Source organism: Acinonyx jubatus, chromosome C1, assembly GCF_027475565.1.
Source record: "Acinonyx jubatus isolate Ajub_Pintada_27869175 chromosome C1, VMU_Ajub_asm_v1.0, whole genome shotgun sequence".
NCBI classification, from domain to species: Eukaryota; Metazoa; Chordata; class Mammalia; order Carnivora; family Felidae; genus Acinonyx; species Acinonyx jubatus.
Window position 1 is genome coordinate 34,860,651 of NC_069381.1, and position 19,047 is coordinate 34,879,697.

At 51.8% G+C, this 19,047-nt stretch overlaps 1 protein-coding gene across 11 annotated transcripts; it reads right to left on the reverse strand.

Moving 5' to 3' along the window:
* Nucleotides 1-886: 886 nt before the first annotated feature.
* PTCH2 (patched 2) lies at nt 887-16,156 on the reverse strand. Of its 11 annotated transcripts, none has more exons than XM_053213191.1 (22): nt 15,776-16,139; nt 15,133-15,274; nt 9,330-9,519; nt 9,154-9,223; nt 8,872-8,963; nt 8,057-8,252; nt 7,329-7,450; nt 7,033-7,180; nt 6,822-6,953; nt 6,576-6,731; nt 6,399-6,491; nt 5,935-6,060; nt 5,723-5,841; nt 5,260-5,608; nt 4,802-5,114; nt 4,569-4,711; nt 4,303-4,483; nt 3,892-4,172; nt 3,645-3,782; nt 2,258-2,400; nt 2,077-2,176; nt 887-1,668 (listed from the first exon to the last, which is right to left on the reverse strand). In XM_053213191.1, exons 1-22 carry the CDS (start codon nt 15,845-15,847, stop codon nt 1,402-1,404), a joined length of 3,573 nt encoding a protein of 1,190 aa, XP_053069166.1. In that variant the 5' UTR covers nt 15,848-16,139; the 3' UTR covers nt 887-1,401. The 11 variants fall into 11 exon arrangements, with proteins under 11 accessions (XP_053069166.1, XP_053069160.1, XP_053069158.1 ...); XM_053213185.1 differs by having other exon boundaries at nt 9,351-9,519; nt 15,133-15,325; XM_053213183.1 differs by having other exon boundaries at nt 4,303-4,711; nt 4,802-4,889; nt 4,978-5,114; nt 15,133-15,325.
* Nucleotides 16,157-19,047: the final 2,891 nt, after the last annotated feature.

The window sequence follows — 19,047 nt, forward strand, 5'->3', positions numbered from 1 at the left end:
GAATTTATTTTATATTTAGTCAGAACATGATTTTCTGGCCTTTAGCCTGGTGGGTGAGGTATAAGAAGGCAGTGCTCTTAAGGTGGGGTTGTTCCTGGTGAGTGGCTGGAACCCACTGTGCATATTTGTATCACTTGAGACTGAGACCTGGAATAGTTTGAGGAAAGATAATAAAAGACCTCCCTCACCTCATAGGGCGAGGTGCTGTAATCTAGCCCAGAAGTGTGGCCAGAATCTTCTAGCCCTCTGTATAAGAACAGAACAGATAGCTTAACTATAGCACCTCACTGGCCACTAGCACAATCTCAGTTTCTGGACAGTTCCCCCTGTGGATCCCCTGGCTGCCTGGCCAAAGGTGCCTCTGGGGCACCAGGCTGCTGATTTGCAGAGGCCTCTTGCCTTGGAAGATGGTCTAGACATAAACTCCTAAAATGTCTCCCCAGACCTTGCTATTCCCATCTGTTTCAGTTGGCTACTTTCTCTATCTGCTTCCATTTTACCTTCTACCTGTTGCATGGCTCTGCCCCCGCCCATCCCCCCACCCCCCACCCCCCACCCCCACCATGCTGCTGAAACAGAGAGGTGTGCAGGGCTGGATTATGATGGCTCTGAAAGCCACACAGCAGTGTCACCAAAAACATTTGTATCATTTGGTATACTAAGCACTTACCCCAGGTCCTGTTACCAACTATATGACCACAGTATATTTGTTGAATATGACCTTCACTTGCCAGGTGAATAAATAGACCAACATTACGTGACAAAAATTTAGAACCTGGGGCCCTTCCGTTTCAGGACTAGAGTAGCCCCAGGAACTTAGACCATGATACCTCTAGTTGCAAACTCCCAAGTTTGTTTGAAAGAAAAGCACCAAAGTCATTTGAGATGAGTTCATATAGAATATATTTCACTCTTTAAAAATAAAACTTTCAGCATAGCTAAAATCTATACAAACTACAAAAATAAACATCTTCATATAAATAATTTACGTGGTAGAAGGAGGGCAGATACAGACGGCCTACTCAGGAGTTACCAAGCAGTGGGGGGCCAGGACTAGCAAAGGGTGCTAGAGGATCCCCCAGGCTTGGCCTGCGAGGGGCCAGTAGCACATGGGAGGGCAGGGAGAAAAGGGATGAACCGCAGCCTGAGGTGCTGGCTTCTACCCCCACGCAGAAAGGCACAAACACAGAACCAGGTGTGCAAGGCTGTTCTCCCAGCCCAGAGGGTGCTGGTTTTGCATGGGTATCAGGGAGGTCTGTGATGGCTGAGGCAGGAAAGGGAACGCAGGCAGACAGCAGCAGCAGGGCTCTCCAGGTGTCTGTCCTGCATTCAATAACCCACCCACTGCTTCCCAGTGACTTCATGTGACCCAAGCAGGGTCTCCATGCTTCAGGTGCTCTATCACCCAGTGGCTGGGCATGGTCCCCTAGAACTGAGGTTGTTGGAGCCACTGGCAGCTGGTGTGGCAACCGGGGACCAAGTGGGTTCATCAGAGGCTGGGTGGATGTAGGCACCAGGCAGCGGGGGTGGGTGGAGGGCCACTGTCATGGAGGTAGTCACTCTGGCAAAGCTCTGGGGCAGAGTGGGGGACAACCCCCACCTGAGTCCTCCTTCCCGTGGAGCTGGAGGGCTGAGGACCTCTGGGCTCTCCTTGTATATCTGTACCACCTGGGGGAGACACCACTCCCAGTGAGCCCAGGGGTACCAGGACCTCAGTCCCCTTCAGCAGCTCACTGGTGCATCACTCTGATTGTTGGGAAGTTGTGGCCCTTGTTGGCTTCCAGCAGCAAATAAGAGCTGACAAGGGACAGGATGTCAAGGCCTGGGACAAACTCTGCACGTTGCTCTTGACCCTAAACACTAAGGTGGGTCCCATAAAGAAGCCAGGAAAGTTGAGGGACAGGGGCATGGTGTTTGGGCAAAGGGAGAGGCTGCCACCCTCGGTTGACCTCAAGGGGAGGGTCCTTGTGAATTGAGCCCTGTCTTTTGGCCAATGAGATTTTGTCCTGGCTCTGTCTCTTCCCTTGCCTGTCCCACCCATCCCCTGGGCTGGAAGCAGGGGGAGGGTATGGTCACCTCTGGTGGGGGGCCCAGGATGGACAGCAGCACAGGCAGCAGCATGAGCCCATGGAGGAGGCCCAGGAGTGTGAGCACTGTCAGCACCACGAAAAAGTACCTGTGTGGAGGTAAGTGGTCAGCCTGGGTAGCCCCTGTGGCCAGTACAGGCAGGCCCTACCTTGCCCCATGCCTCCCCTACCTTATGATGAAGTCAAAGTTCGAACCAGCAAGCATAAGCAGACCCAGCAATGTGGAGACGGCCCCATCGGTCACGGGAGCAAATGTGTGCTCTAGGGCACAGGCAGCCCGCAGGTTCCGGCTACCCTGGGTGGTCAGGAAGCCCTGGGGGAGAAAGGAGGCCCTATAGCTGCTCATTGGCCAGCCATGCCCTCAACTTCTCATCTGTCCCTAGGGCTCACAGGTCAGGTAAACTGAGCTCCTGGAAACTATCCAGGAAGTATGCATGGGTCTATTTATTTATTTTTGCATGAGTCTATTTAAATAACACTGTATACATATGTCTGGTGAGACACAGAGATGTCTAAAATCGTTGGCAAACAGAGCCTGTCACCTGTTTTTGTAAATAAAGTTTAGTTGAAACACCGCCACACCCACTCATTTACATATATCTATGGCTGCTTTAGTGCTACCTCTGCAGAACTTCTACAGAGACACTGTGACCTGCCAAGCCTAAAATATTTCCTGTCTGGCTCTTTACAGAAAGTTTGCTGATCCTGGGTCCAGAAGGATGGACACCAAATGGTCACAGTTACTTGTTTGGATGGGATTTCAGAGGATTTCTAATTCTTTCTTTGTACCTCTCTGCATGCTGACTTTTCCCTCCTTCAAGGTTCTTATATATTGTTCTTACAATCAGAATAATAACAGGGCTATTATGGTGGAAAAAAGGGAGCTGTCTGTGGGGTCTGACCACAGCTGGTCTGTGGCCCCCACCTCTGCTCCCACTCCTCCTCTGCCAGAGAACACAGAGCTGTGGGGGAGGCTGAGCCCACCTCACTTCTACCATCTTTTTCTTGGAAGAATCCTTCATTTGCCCCACATTGCCATCCAGCTACCACCCCCCATTTCTCTGATCCCTTCACGGTAAAGCCATCCAAAAGAATTGTTGGTTCCTGTTTTCTCACTTTCCATTCTGTCCCCACTTTGGTCAGGCCTTTGTCCCGTCCTCTCTGCTGAAATGACTGCTTATTTCGTTGTTTACATGTTTATTGTTTATCTCTACCCTCTAGAATATAAGCTCCTTGAAGGTAAAGCCTGTCTGTACTGGCATTATATCCCCAAATCTTGTTGTAAGTTGGTTTGTGTGTGTATGTATGTATGTATGTATGTAATCTCTATACCCAGTGCGGGGTTCAAACTCACATCCCTGAGATCAAGAGTCCCATGCTGTATGGACTGAGGCAGCCAGGCGCCCCTGTATCCCCAATTATTATTTTTTTTTTTTGCGTCCAAACAAGGCTTTGAAACCAATCCTTAAATAGTACCTAGCACGTAGTAGGTGCTTGACAAATATTTGCCTGACACTGAATCAGCTGGCCCACCCATCCCCCAGTGCCTGTGCTCACCAGAGCCACATGGACTGTGAACTCGACACCAATGCCTACAGAGGCCACAAGGATCACCACGGGGATGGCACTCAGTTTGATGCCCAGGAAACCCATGATGCCAAAGAGCTCCACAGTCATCATCGCCAGGACCAGTACCTGGGGAAGGCAGGGCTCACTCAGGCTCCTGGGAGAAGGGATGACGGGCTGGGCAGGACAGGGGTGGGGAGCCATGGGTCTCTCTTGCCCCATCCCTGCAAGAACTCACTATGAGACCAGCCGTCCAGGGATTGAGCAGCAGCAGGGCACAGACGAGGAAAGTGCATACCAGCAGGATGCAGATAGCCAGCAAAAAGTAGCGCCGCAGGCCCAGATACTGCTCCCAGAAGAGGAAGGGGGAGCCACTGGGGTAGGCACGCACCCCGGCCCGGCCTGCCTCGGTGCACGCTGCTCGGGCCCCCTCAATGGCCTCCACGAAGTCCGCAGTCTTCTGGAGGCCATGCAGTAGGAAGGGGAACTGGGCAAATTCCAGGGGCTGGGCTGCCGGGACTGTGGAGGGTAGGGAGCAGCAGGGAGAGGAGGGGTGGCCAGTGAGCACAAGGAGGAGAGGGCAGGGCCTTAGGATAGGGCCTGTGTGGGCCCAGGCTGAGGCTCTTGTTGGGCTTCCCCCCAGACTCACTGCGAAGGTTCTCCCCCGTAGTGTCATATTTGTCGTGCAGCCACTCGGGAGGTGGGGGGTAGAAGTTGGCCTGTGAGGCTGCCAGGCCCAGTGGGTCACTGCTTACCCACATGGTCAGCCCCACGTAGAAGAGTTCGGGTGGGATCAGCCCCTCCTTATCTACTAGCTTCCTTGTGGTCAACTGCAGAGGCAGAGAGAGCTGAAGGCCTGGGCCATAAGGCCTAGAGCCTCTCTGTGCTTCCTGACCCTTCCAGCCCCCTTCCAACCTGGCTGAAATCCAGAGGCTCTTGGGCATCCCCGGTCTGGATGAGCAGCTTGTAGGCCAGGGCCCCATCCTCAGAGCCATTGCGGCATGAGTGGCGGGTAATGCGCCCAGAAGCCCAGTCCTGGTCAAACGCGGCCTGGATTCCTAGGGGAGAACAAGGTAGGGTACAGTCAGCCTGCAGCCCTGGGGGCTTCTGCCCGCAACAGCCCCCCCGCCAGTTTCCTTGCCTCTTACCCTGTAGCCAGTTGCGGTAATAGTGCAGCCAGGTGCGGGGCGCCTGGGTGGCAGGCGGGGGCAGCACGGCCTTGAGAGAACTGAAGCGCTGGTGCAGATCAAAGAGGGCGCGTTGGGAGTGGGCGTAGTCAAAGCCACCCTGTGTCACCAGGGCCACCTCGTACAGGGAGAAGTACCTGAGCTGGGCGCTCAGGAAGGCATGCTCCTTGGTGCCCCGAGGCACCACATCTGTCAGGGCCAGCCCATCCTGCACCAAGGTTGCTCCGTAGAGGCTCAGGCCCAGAAGAGCCCCAAAGAGCACCAGCACCATGGCCTGTGGGAAATGGCAACTAAGCTGGAGGCCCAGGGATGTGCCCCAGCCCTCAGGAGGTGGCATGGGCCGTCTACCCTTCTTGGGGCCCAGAGACACTTAAGTCTCTGCCTGGTGCACCCCAACTTCTCCAGGCCTAGAGTCTTACCTTGCTGTGTGACTGGAGCAGCAAGGGTGCAAAATGATAGCGGGCGAAATGAGCAAGATTCCAGCGGGCACAGGGCAGGGAATTGCACGTTGCCTTTTGCCTTGTCCCCTCCTCTTGGCCTAGAAGGTCCCGTGTGGACCCTCCTGGGCTGAAGAGCTCAGAGCCCAGTGGGTCAGAAGGTGGGGGCACCAAGTGGGCCCGGGGAGGCAGGATGGTGACGACATGCTGGCTGCTGGCTTCACAGTGGGCAAAGGCTTGAACTGTGGCAGTCAGGTGGGCAATGCCCACTGGTACTGTCCTATCCCCTAGTTCCTGGGGCAGAATCTGAATCACGCGGGCAGAGCAGGGGCTGGAAGAGGCAGAGAGTGGGGGTGGCAGGTCTGTGGAAATGCTGGTGAGGGGACAGGAAGTGATGGGGCCTGAGGAGATGAGGCCTGGTGGGGTGGGGATGCAGGGACGGTACCTGGAGAAACAGCAGAGTACGTCGAGGCGCTGGCAGTGGCGCCGATGCAGGTCCAGGCTGAGGACCGCCGGGAAGACAAGCATCACGGCTGCAAAGTTGCAGCCAACCACTATGGCCGCCTGGGGGATGGACAAGAGGGACACAAAGGCTGATGAAGCATGCCCCCCGTTTCATGCTCACCCTGAGCCTGGGCCCTGTTCCTGAGGCCTCACCTGCAAGGAGAAGGCCCGCAGTGCAGGGATGGGAACTAGGGCAGCCATGAAGAAGGCAACCATGTGGTTGATGGATGTGAGTGCGACGCTGGTACCTGTGCGCCGCAGACACTCGCCTGTGCGCTCCTGCCAGGACAGGGGAGGAGCCATGGGTCTTCAAGGTAGAGTGAAGGGGAAGCTTGGGAGCTTGGGATGGCAGAGGAGGGACAATAACCACACGGCAGCTAACAGGTATTGAGTACTGTACACGTGTCATGCACATTGTTCTAAGCACTCAACCTGAGTTATCACCGATCCTCACAACAACCCTCACGACACCAGCACTATTATTACCCCTGTTTACAGATGAGGAAAACTGAGGCACAGACAGGTTAATTACCAGCCCAAGGCCACCTAAGCCAAGAGGCTCTTAACCCTATGCTAAACCGCTTCAGATGAGCCCAGGCTGGAGAACGAGGCCTCACCTGGAGAGGGGTGCCAGGTGGAGCCTCTGTGAAGGCATGTGCCAGCAGGAATATGTCATCCACACCGATGCCCAGTGCCAAGAAGGGCAGCACCTGGAGGGGCACAGGGGTGGGCAGCTGGAGGAACTGAGGAGCCTGGACTGTGGACCCCAAGTGTGCCCTGTAGTCCTGGTGTACCTGGGTAGTGGCAGCGTTGAAGGCGATGCCAAGCAGGGCACAGAGCCCGAGGCCCGAGGCCACTGCCAGGGCTACCAGCAGCACCCCTGCAAGGCCTACAGCACCCTGGGACTGGGCACAGTCCCAGCGCAGCATCGTCACACAGGCATAGGCTAGCTGTGGGGAAGGAGGGCACAGTCTTGGAAAGCAGCTTCCTGGCTGAGCACCGGGCAGAGGGTGGGGTAAGGTGCCGGGAGCAGGACCCACCATGAGCAGATAGCCTCCCACCACACGGGCAGCACTGACTTCAGAGAAAGCGTGCAGGATGTCATCCAGGGTGGTGGAGGAGAAGGCATGGATCTGCTGGGATGAATTCTGGGGCAGGGCCTCCTGGGCCAGCTGGAGAGACAGGGTGGATCTGAGGGGCAGGAGGAGGGAGTGGCCTCAGGGCGCCACCCTTGCCCTTCTGCACACTGACCTGCACAAAGCGCCGCTGCCAGGCCCTCAGCACTGTGCCAGCCTGCTCCTCGCTCCAGCCGATGTCGTGTGTCTGGTAGTCGCCTCGGAAGTGCTCATACAGCTGGCGGGGACTCATCAGCAAGAAGGTGCTCTGCAGGGCTTCTGCCCTGGTGAGGGGTAGAGGAGAGTTGGGGGGCAGAGCTGGCCTGAATGCCCAGCAGGACCTGTACAGGGGGGTTTTGCCAGAGCCACCTAGAATCAGAGTGTGGATTCCCATGCCTGGGGCCCCCTTACCAGGCCCCATGAAGGCCCTACCTTAGCAGCTGTCCTTGGGCGTCTCTGGCCATGCCCCCCAGCAGCAGTTCCTCCTGCCAGTGCATGAACTTGTGGGAGAAGCCATGGCAGCCACCGTTCAACTCCTGAGCCACATTGGGAGCCTAGAGGGGGACAGGAGGGGGGTTTATTATTCAAGGCTCTGGCTCTGGGTAACTCGGGGTCCCTGGGCTGGAACCATGCCTGCCATGGGGTTCCATAGCCTGAAGTGTAGATAAGTATTCTCCTGAGTTTCTTGCCTACTCTGAGTCTCTTGCCTAATAGTGAACAGCTATTATCCTGCAGAGAGGAGGCCACAAGAGGGAGAAGAGGCCTGGAAATAGGCTTCTGGGAAGTGCTAGAGTAACTTTGGTGGGTTTTGGAAAAAGGTTCACATTCACAGGGCCACAGAGACACTCAGGAAACTAGGTATGATACTTGTGCTTAGCTAATTGGTCCTCAGTTTCTCTGTACAAATCTATTTTGATGAAGTCCAGGTTTTCTGGACTTAGAAAAGGACCAAGGGATTCATATACCACTTGCAGGTCCCTTAGGAGAACCGAATGGAAAGGTTATTCAGGTATCTAGCACAGTGAGGGCAGGCGTCTTGGAAAGTGAGGTAACGATGTCCAGAAAATGGGAGACAGAGCACAATCTGCTCTCTCAGAACATATGAGGAGGGAAAAGGGAAGAAAAATAGCCTTTCCCTGGCAAACCCGGCTGGAACCCACCTGCTTGCTGTGATGGTTAGGGGCAGTAGGTGGGCAGTGGAGGTCATCAGGGTGCAGACAGGGCCGCCCCACATAGGCCTGGCCCACCTGTGCTTTGTCTAACAGCTCCCGGAAGCCCTCAAGGGAGGCAAAAGGGCCCAGCTCCTTGAGCAGCTGCTCTGGATCCAGGTTGGTCCACTGGATGTCAGGACGACCACTGAGGGGAGAGCCCATGGTTGGTGAGGATAAAGGATCAATTCCTTCCCTCCAAAATGCTGCTAGGGGACCCCTGCTGTACCCTACCCTCCTCCTAGCTGTTCATTTGTCCCTCCATATGAAGGGTGTGCAATGTTGAGCCTCCCAGAGCTCCCAGGCTACACCAGCTTACCAGGTTGCTGCAGTGAGATGGAGGACAGATAGTACTTAATACATGGACAAGGCCAAGAAAAAGCCCCACTGAGTCCCTTCCCAAGCATCTATCTTTGGTTCTAATACATAACCATATGGGCACCTGCCTGTAACAGGTTTTCTTTTTAGTCTGGCAACAGCTTAGCTGATACCTAGTTAACTCTCCCGTGCAAAGTCTCTTTCTGGGGATCTTTTTTTCTCTTTCATTCAGATCTTTGTTCTGTTTTGTCTAAATAAGGCCAGTTTGCCTTTCCTTCAGAGGAAAGGAGAAGGGGGATGTGGAGAGAGCCCTGGGGCAGTCTGGCCCTGGCCAGGTAGTTTAGGCCCTTAGTAAGGTTTTGATCATCATCTTTACTCCCACCCTCTCTTCTGCTGGGAAAGTCCCGGCCTAGGAAGCAGGGCCTGGGAGCAGCTGTGGTGGCACTCACGGCAAGTAGGCAGAGCCCCCTTGGAGTTTGGCTCCCTCCCAGAAGCAGTCGAGGGGGGTGAGGATCACGCACGGAAACAGCTTCTCAATCATCTGCCAGGGACATCCCAGGCCACATCAGTCCTGTCCCTGGGCTCCTTTCTCCACAATCTCTGTAGAATGCCCTCTGCAACCCCCTCCCCTCCCCTCCTGACTTTTAGCCTCCCCATCTCCGAGAACCTTCCCCTGCTGCAGAAAAGGTTCCACCTTGACCCCATCTCAAAGAACAGCTCAGGGTACTCACCCGCTCAATCATTCCATTTTCAATTAGGGGAATTCCTGACTTGTAGCAGATTTTATTCAAATCCCAGGACCTGGAATAGCCAGGGCACAAGAGATCAGCAGAAGAGGCAGATTCCCATGCCAGCTCTGCCACAGCATGCCTCACTCCCAGCTGCTCAGGGACTCAGCCAGACTCACTTTCCATAGAGTGATACTTGCACTTTACTGGCTGCAAGGGCTGCCTGGAGGTGGAGGCCCAGTGCCTCAGGCGTGAGGATGTTCTCCCCCTCCTGGTGTGGGGTCTGTATCAACATCTGGGAGGTGTACGCAGCCTCCTCCCCCAGCTTCTCCTTGGTGTAATGCAACTCCTGGCTCACCCGGCTGCCCACTGCCAGAGACAGAGAGAAAGCTGGGGAAAAGAGCTTTAGTGGATTGGAGCTCTGGGGAATGTGGGACCCTAGCCTGCTGAGGCTTCCCAGGAAAAGTGGGAGAAGTGCTCTGAAAGGAGCCTCTACTTTTCCTCTGATGGCCATTCTGACTCCACAGGCTCCTGGCCCTCTGGCTGGAATCTGGAGCTTTGCAGGGAAGTGAGAGACCTCAGTTGTATGGCTCTATAGAATTCTTGTGTTGTCTAAGATTTAAGCATGAATCAGGTTGGCTAGGTTTGGAGCAAATAACTTCAAAATGACAGGTCAGTATGAGTTGGGTTGGGGCTGCGGTTTTGGAGGTATCCTGGTAAAGGAGCCCTCACTCAGTCCCTCTCTGCTCTGGTAAGGAAGACAAGGAGGGACAAAAGGGACCAATAGAGAGGTTGCCATTGGGAGGGTCTTCTAAAAGAACAGATCTAGTGCTAGGACTGGTTCTTAGTTCAGGTTGTCCCAGGCAATGCTTTATAGCCATACATCTTTTTGCTATTGCTATTGTTCTGCCAAGAGGGTGGGGATGGAAGTGCCTGGTAATAATGGGCCCTGTGGTGGCATAGGTGAGAGGGAGGATCAGATAGTCTTTCAGTGTGACGCTGTCAACATACTGCTTCCACTCATGCAAGTACCTGGAATCAGCTCACGTACCCTGGCAGAGGTGACAGCAACATGGACCAAGGGGAAGAAAACGTTCCCAGATCCCTTTCACCAGTCTCACTGTCCAGGCAACAGGGAGACCCAGCGCCAGGCCTGCCTTAGTCTCCTTGATCTTGGCAACCCTCAAGTCCAGCATTGTACTGGCCACAGAGTCATGGTCTCTAACTGGGGCCTAGCAGGGGAGGGGTGCTGTGAGGGGATATGGCCTGCCTGTGGTTTGGAGGAGGGCAAGGGCAAGTGCCAAATCACTCCTGAGGCTTTATGGACTTGGTCTGGGCTTAGGCCCAGTTCTGCTTCCACCTGTCCAGGACCTCTGCCTGTTGGTCACTGCCATTCCTGGGGCCCACATGTATATCTTCTCTGAGGCTCCAGCCCCATCGGTGATCATCGTGGTCCCCCATCTCTTTTTCTTTTTTTGCTTTATTTTAGACAGAGAGAGTGTGTGAGAGTGCCTATGTGCTCACACTGGGGCAGGGTGGGGGCATGCAGAGGGAGAGGAAGAATCCCAAGCAGGCTTCGCCCTGTCAGCACGGATCCCACCACCCTGGGATCATGACCTGAGCTGAATTTGAGTTGGATGCTTAACCCGCTGAGCCACGCAGGTGCCCCTCCCAATCTCTTTTTCAAGCCCATATAATCTCCTTACTCATGAGAGTCCCAAACCCTTAGTAGCAACCCCCCAACACAGATTTGCCCATCTGCTTACATTTTCCCACTCAAATCACATTCCTGGCCCTCTCTCACGAATGTAGCCTCCCATAGCCATGCTGCCTGCTTCCATATATTTTTCTTCCTTTTCTGACTCTCCTTCCTCCCCAGGCCTGTACTGTACTACAGTGTTTATTTCACCAGGCTTAGGCCAAACCTGCTACAAGGAGGGACAGGAGGGGACAAAAATAAGCTCTTCATTGTAAGTGAGTTTGCTGAGGGGAGGGAGGCACAGGAGAAGGAAGGAACCCAGAGAGGGCTATCAAGAAAGCAAGAGAGGGGTGCCTGGGTGGCTCAGTCCATCCAACTTTTGGTTTCGGCTCCAGGTCATGATCTCACAGTTTGTGAGTTCTAGCCCTGTATCGGACTCTGTGCTGACAGTGTGGAGCCTGCTTGGGATTCTCTCTCTCTCCCTCTCTCTCTGCCCCTACCCTGCTCACTTACTCTCTCTCAAAATAAATAAACTTAAAAAAAAAAAAAAAAGAAAGCAAGAGAAATACTGGCAATGTAAAGCATAACATCAAAGAAAATAAGGAATCCTAAGAAAAAATGAGGAAAAGCAAAAGGTAAACTTCTGCTGACAACAATGATGATGATAGACATGAGGACAGATGAACTGGGATGTATTGTGCGGGCAAGAAGAGACAGCAGGTGGAAGGGAGAGCCTGGAAACTCTGTACAGACCTGGGTTTGAGCCTTGGCTCTGACACTTAGTCTGTGCTTTGGGAAAATTACTTAGTCTCTCTGACCCTCAGTTTCCTCATCTGTCAAGTGGGGACAATACCTACCTTGGTAGAATTAGCATCAATGCAGGCAAAGCACTAACTGCCCAACACATAGTAGGTACAGACAAGAATTGTTATTTAATAGCTGCTGGGAGAGAGGCTGTGGGACAGAAAAACGAGAAAGAACTTGGAGTAACAAAGAATGAATGGGGAGGAAGTAGGAGAAAAGGAGAAGGAGATGTTAAAATCAAGTCTGTTGAATGCTTTTGTGCCTCTACAAAAGAGAGAATATAACTGGTTAGCCAGCATGGAAAAAGAACCCACCTTATACGTAATCCTGTAAGTGTGAATTAAAACAGCAGTAAATTACTGTCTATCAAACTAGCAAAAAAAAAAAAAAAATTGATAGCACTCATTGCTGGCTTACAGGAGTGGACTCTTCCTACCACCAAAGTGTAATTTGGTATGATATTTGGGGGAAAGCAATATTGTAATATGTATCAGACCTTGAGAAATGTTCGTAATCCTTGGTCCAGAAATTCTCCATGCAAGGGCCTATAAGCAAAGACATAGGCTTTTTTGGAGTGAACTGGGAGCCATGGTAGCTTTTGAGCAGAGAAGTGAGATGACCTTTTTCATCACTGAACAATACATTCTGGAGCTGAACTATGAATGAATAGGAATTGGCCAGGGAAGAAGGTCAGGAAAGGGCATTCTGGGCCAAGTTATGTGTAGGGAACTGTCAAAGACTCAGCATTGCTGAGTGAAAGAGAGACAATGCTAGAGAAGAAATCAAGTTAGGTTGCGAGGGCCTAGAATGTGTGCTAAGGAACTGGATTCTGGAGTCTCCCCAGACCCTAATAGAAAGTGGTAGAAGGACTCTAAGCAGGGGATGGACTTGGCTAGATTTATATACACCACAGGAGGGCAGTGTAGAGGCAGAGTTGAAGGTGAGGCTTGCAGAAGATTGGTCACTTCTCTAACAGACTTTGATTTTGTTGGCCATTCTCTGAAAGGCCCAGTGATTCAGGGCAGCTGGATCCCTCCCCAGCCTCAGGGGGGTGGAATTTGATTAGTTAATCACAGTAATTCCATTGCCTTTGCCAAGTGAAGGGTTTAGGCATATGAAGCTACACAGTTCTTGCCAAAGTGACCAAATGGGAAGTCGGCTGGGGGGCTTCTGGTAAAATTTCCCTCACTTCCAAAATTTCCCCCAGACAGGACGGGATGACGTCCCTTTTCTGACACTGCAATAGCCACTTGGGACAAGGAGGTGGTAAGCCTGAGGACAAAAGGCCAACATGCTGAACAAGGCAGAGGAGAAGACAGGAAGAACCTGTGTCCTTACTGATGTCCTTAGGTTTTGAATTAACCATCCTGGAACTTCTCTACTGTGTACTACCAGATTTCTTGTTACAGGGATAATAAATCAATCTTCTTCCTTCCTTCCTCCACCCTCCTTCCCTTTTTTTTTTCTCTTTCACGTGGCTAAAAGCATATCAAATGATACAATCAGGAGTGTACTACCAGAGACTGAGAAAGGCCTCATCTAGAGCAATGGCCACATGGGTGGAAAGGAGGAGTCTGTTATGAGAAAGGTTAACAAAGAAGAATTTGCTGGCTTAGTAACCAGTTAGGTAAGCAAGAACTGAGGCTGACTCCCAAGGTTTCAGCCTTGTGTCTTTGAGTGGATAGTCGTTCCACCAATTGATATGTTGCATCCTGCCTTCTAGATAGAATGGCTACATGTTCCTTCTTTTCAGGGATAGCTCCAATTTCAAACCATCTCTCTCACTGATCCTGTAAGTATTGGTTGGGCTATATGTTGTGTTTTTTTATTTTAGAGGTCAATCTATCTCTGGGCCTTTTAGCTTTAAAGTTGATCAGGAAGGACAAGTTACTTTCCAAGTCTCTCACCATGGCAAAGTTGTAAGGGACCCTGAACTCTGGTCCAGAACTCTGATAGCCAGTGAGTGTCCTGCTTCTTTCTTTGCTTCCTGTATTAGCAAAACAGGAAAGGAATAGACAAATACTCTTCAGTCCTCACCTTGATCAGCTCCTCATTGCCTAGGGCATTGCTGGGAGAAGCCTCAACTATAGATGTACAGAGACAAGATCAGGTCAGGATCATTGCTTTGACCTCACCCCCAGCTCTAGCTGATATAGGACACAGCAGGATTCTGAAATAAAGGAAAAAGCCCTAGGAATTGGATACCACCCTCTAATATCACCCTTCCACAAACAGCAGAAAAAATCTGGTGGGATCTAGCTTGTCCTGTGCTGGAGTAATAGGAGAGAAGATAAGGAACAGGAACATGGAGGTTCAAGCAGTGTTTAGATGGGAAAGCTCTGGGAAATGGAGAAAGAGGAAGAGGGGAGAGACAGCTTCTATTGTAGCAGGAAATCCAACAGTCATTTGGGACCACCCAGGCAGCAGTGGTGTGTGGGTGGGGGTATGTGTATGTGCGTGTATGCACATGTGTGTCCTGGGGCTGGGGGCAGGCAGGCAGGCACAGAGAAACATCTGCTCTGGACCCCAGGGCTGGCCTAGAGTGGATATGTATGCGTGAGCCTGCAGAGGGCTGCGGCAGGGTGGGGATGGGGTGTGGGAGCCCAACATGCAGGCGGGCAGGCTCCAAGAAACATTTGCTGTGCATCCTAGGGCTTGCCAGTGTTTGAAATAACTCAAGGGTGTGAGACTCTAACCTGGCCCTGCCTTTGGGTGTGGGCCAGGGCTGGGGGAGGTTTGGGGGAGGCCACAAATGCAAATTTCCCAGGAAAGACCAGGTAAGAGTTTGACTCTATTGAAGGGCTAACATATGAAACCAGGCCTCAGGAAAGAAGAGTTATGCCAAAATTATTAATAAGAAACCATCTTTAACGCTTCCATTAGGAAGTGAGGATTTGGTTGCATCTGACTCCACTGTTGCCTCAAAGGGCAGACCCTGTGCCGCTTTTTCCCACTAATTGCAGGGGGCCTAGGTGCATGGGACCTCTCCATGGAGGCTTGCCAGATGATTTACTCAGTTTCCCCAGCCCAGTTCTAATTTTCCAGATTCTCCTGGTTAGGTGTGATCTCTCCTTGCCTTCTCTTATTCAATGTAATCACATTCTGCTCTACATTATATTGCATCCTAACACATATTTTACTTTCCTTGCTACTGAAAGATGGGTCTTAGTTTGGTTGCCTTTACAAACCCTGCCATGCCATAAAAAATACACATAAAAAGTTGGCAATAATTGCTAAATAAACACACACATGCTCACAGATAACTATTCTATATACCTATCCACAGGACTCAATCATCTGCAGATGTCCATTTACAGGTGTGGGAGGGAGCACTGCTCCCAGACGCCCAGGCTTTGGCAGACAGGTACCCCTTCCAGACCCAGAGCCAAGCCCACTAGAACTCAGTAGTCAGCTCCTCACGCTGTTCTTGTCTTAGGCTCACCATATCCAAGCAGCTATGACTAGTGTCCACAACTCACCTTCCACCCAGAGCTGTTCTAGGTCTGTCTCAATGATGGCCACACGGAGACCCAGTGCCAGGGCTCCAAAGGCCAACAGGCCCAGGAAGAGCACTTTGCCACAGTGTCTCTGGATCCCGCAGCCCAGAGAGAAGAGCAGGCCCTGGAAGTAAGCACGAAGCCAGAGTGGAGCCTTTAGGCTCCCAGCTAGGATCTGGGATGGAAAGAGAAGGGTCAGCCAGGCATTACTGCAACAATGCATGAAATCCTTCCTTTTTCTCCTTATGTACACCCTCTGCCCAAGCCCTAGCTTCTTGCTTTCTGGATGCAGGACAGGTAGGACCTACAGAGACACAGGCCCAAACTTGGAAAAGATTTAACTCTATTCCCTGCCACCCACCCAATACACACCCAAGGAAGGCACAGACCCCTTTTCTGAGAGTAGAATACATATATATACATACATCTGTTTTCAGGTGGACAGAGGTGAAACCCAGACACACTCTCACCGGCCAGATGTTGAGGAGACACAGAAAGGCACACACACCCTTAAGGGGTGGGCAATAACACCCTGCACTTTAGAGACATCACACCTTGCTGAGTGACAGACCTGGGGTCTCTAGACCTTGTCCCAATCTTTCTAACCCGTTTCCACTCCACTCACCTGGGGTGATGCGGCTCGAGCTGGGGGTGTATAGACAGGGGGCAGCTCCTGGAGTGGCGGCGGCCGAGCCATGCTGGCGGGGATGGGGGGCGTGGGCGCCCCCAACTCGCGTTATCTGGGATTCTCCATAGGCTGGCCTGGTACCCCTGTACTGCGGGGCCCGGCGTCGGGACTCAGTGGGGCCGCTTAGACGCGGCGTGGGTGAGGGGTGGGATGCTGGTGAGCAGCGGCGGCTGTGAGGGGGAAGAGCGCAAGGAGATGCGGGTGCCGGAGTCAGTCCCGCGTTCAGGCAGAGCTACCGGCCCGCGACAAGCCGCGCGGCAAGCGGTGGAGAACGCAGTGAGGAGGAGGCGTCCTTAGCCCAGAAAAAGGGAGAGGGCCGGGACGACGCCCTCCCATTGGCTGAGGGATCCGTAAATTACTCGGAGCCGCGCGGCCGGATCTGCTGCTAGGCAACGGCGCCGCGGGTGGGGGCGGGGCAGGAGACCACCCAGGCAGGGCCACCCCACGCCTTGCTTCCCCAGCCGCCTGCGGGGCCCTGGGGGAGAAGCAGGGAGGGAGATCCCGAGGACGCACGGCGCTGGCCAAGTATGAGCTAGGAGACGCCAGTGCTGAGAAAGGGTATCTGCTGACTGACCCGCCAAGACCCAAAGACTCCTTTCCGCTCTTTTCTGCCTCCACACTTGCCCCTTTCAGTCCACTCTCCACTGAAGCCAGAGTTATCTCTCTAAAATGCAAATTTGATGATTGCTCTAGAACACAAAGCCCTTTTGGAGCGCGGAGCCCTGCATGATCTAGCTAAAGCCTCTCTCATAGTTCCTTCACACCCACCCGATGTTCTTTCCAGCCCTACAGAGTTACATGTAATTTCCTAAAGGCACCATGCTATTCCAGGCGTTTCTGCCTTTGTACGTGTTGTGGCCCTGTTGTCTTGGCAGACAACCTTCAAAACAACATGAATCGGTCACCTCTCTTTGAAGCCTTCCTTGATTCGCACTTCCGCCTGATGTAGTTGCTTCTTTCATTGTGCTCCTTATAACTAGACAATAAGTAGGTGCTCAATTGTTGAGTAAATCACTGCGAGTTGGAGAAACCAGGGTGGAAAGGACTGGAAACGGAATAGTTCCTTTATTAAGCTTTCATCAACTATCCTGAGTACCGTTTCTGCCAGGTTTCTGAATGATTAACCCTGAGTGGCAGAGGAGGGTAAAATCGATATTCTAACATGTAAGGTTTGGAAAAGAGAAAAATAATCTCCAATAAACTCATTACTCTAACACAACCACTACTCTCTCCGGCCAATTTCTTGGTCAGTTCTTCCAGACTTGTTTACCATTACATCATTAACATTACATTGTTACTACATAGTCTTTGTATCAGTTATTTGGAGAATGTCCTTAGGACAGATTCCCAGAAGTGAGGGTGTTGGGTCAAAAAGCATGAACATTTTTATGGCTCTTGCTACACATTGCCAAACTGCTTTTTGAAAACGTGTCAATTAACATTATTTCCAGAGCCTCAGTCCTGGGGAAAGGGAAATTTCAGACTGAGGGGATGAACCACCTAACTGGTTTGCCACATCTGTTGGTCCATTCTTCCAGCAAAATGCCAGTGGAGGAATCAATACATGTATGATGCTGTTGGCCAAGTAGTAACTACGCATTAAAAAGCAGCATATGTGCATAGCACTTTCTTCTTCCCTGTTATCCTCTTGTGGATAAAGAAAGTGTATGGAAGATGGTGGAATAGGAGGATCCAAGAAAATGTATCCTCAGGAATTCTCTGGATATAGAAATAGTCTCTAAACTAGCTGTATGGGCCCCTGGATTGCTCTTGGGGCAACAGCTGAGTATGGCTGGGTACTCAAGCAGAAAGGCTCTGTTGTAAGTAGCTCTTGAGACTTCCTTCCTTTTTACCAGACTCCGCAAGACATAAAGTCCATAGAGAAAGATTTGTAATTGCCTGGGCCTTGGGACTCTGCTTCCACCGCAGGCCCACCATTGCTAACAACTGTGGTGAAGTCCAGCATTTCTGTGGATGCTTCCAGGGCAGGGCTTGCCTGCTGGGAAAATTTCTTGCCAAACTCCAAAGACCAATGTGGGAGAAACTGGTCTGCAGTTCTAACCATTCCAACTCAGGGCCTAGTGCCCTCTGGCTGCTCCAAGCTCCAAGATGACCTTTCTTTTCCCCAACAAAGTGATCTCCTGAGTGCAGCTGAGCTCAATCAGAGCAACCTAAAGCCATAGACCCCAGGGAACAGGAAGGGCAGTAGAAACTCGTCTTTTTTACGCTACAAGCAGCCTGCTTCACTGTGGAACAGCCTGGTTCAGTGTCACTTCCACTGGGCCTGGAAATGTGTTTTGGATTAAAACCAGAGAAATACCCCAAAGAATAACAAAAGAGAAAAGCCATTTAATTAAATTCATTATCACTAAGGAGTAAATCTAATTACTGACTGAGACAACATCCTTTAAGGTCTGTTATGTGTCCACCCCTTTGCTAAGTTCTAGGGTTGCAGGGTACCTGCTTTTTAGAAGTTCATAGTCTAAGAGGGAGCACAGAGACCACAGGGGAAAACACTGTGAGCTGGAATACTCAGGGAGGTTTAACTTGGATTGGATGGGAGAGGTGGGAAGATGACCAAATTGAAAAGGAGAAGACATGGTTCAAGGTCTGGATCTATCATTTACTGCTTATGAGATCTTGGGCAAGTCACATAATCTCTGACATTGACATAAGAATTAAATAATATATGTGGCTGATGAGCAGTGTAGGTAGGGTCCATGTAGGAGGAACTAGGTTAGACCTTCTTCCCTTGGCATTCTCCCAGGCTTCTCACTCATGCTTTGGGCTGCCTTTGTTATCTGGGCTGGGCAGGGTCAGTGACCCTGAGATGTAGAGGAGGGAAGCAGGGATCCCTGGTGCCCCCCGCCCCCACCGCCATCCATTATGTTTAGTGGCCAAACTTGGGAATGTATACCCCTTCCCTGTAGGCAGCTTTAGGCCAATAGCACCTGTCAAGTCTCTAGTGTCAGAGGCTGCAACCTGAGATCAGAGAATGGCCTTTTACCTGGAAGGTGGAGTAAGAAGAGAGGCTGAAAATCAAAGCAGAATCTCCCCATTTATCCATGGCAGAAAAGCCTGATGCAATCCTTCTGGGTGGTGGCAGATGGCTCAGGTTGAGGATGTCACCCTGGCTTCAAGTAGAAGGTGTTATCTTGCTCAGCCTCTTTCCTTCCCTGTGAGCTCCATCAGAACTAAGCTTTCTAGCC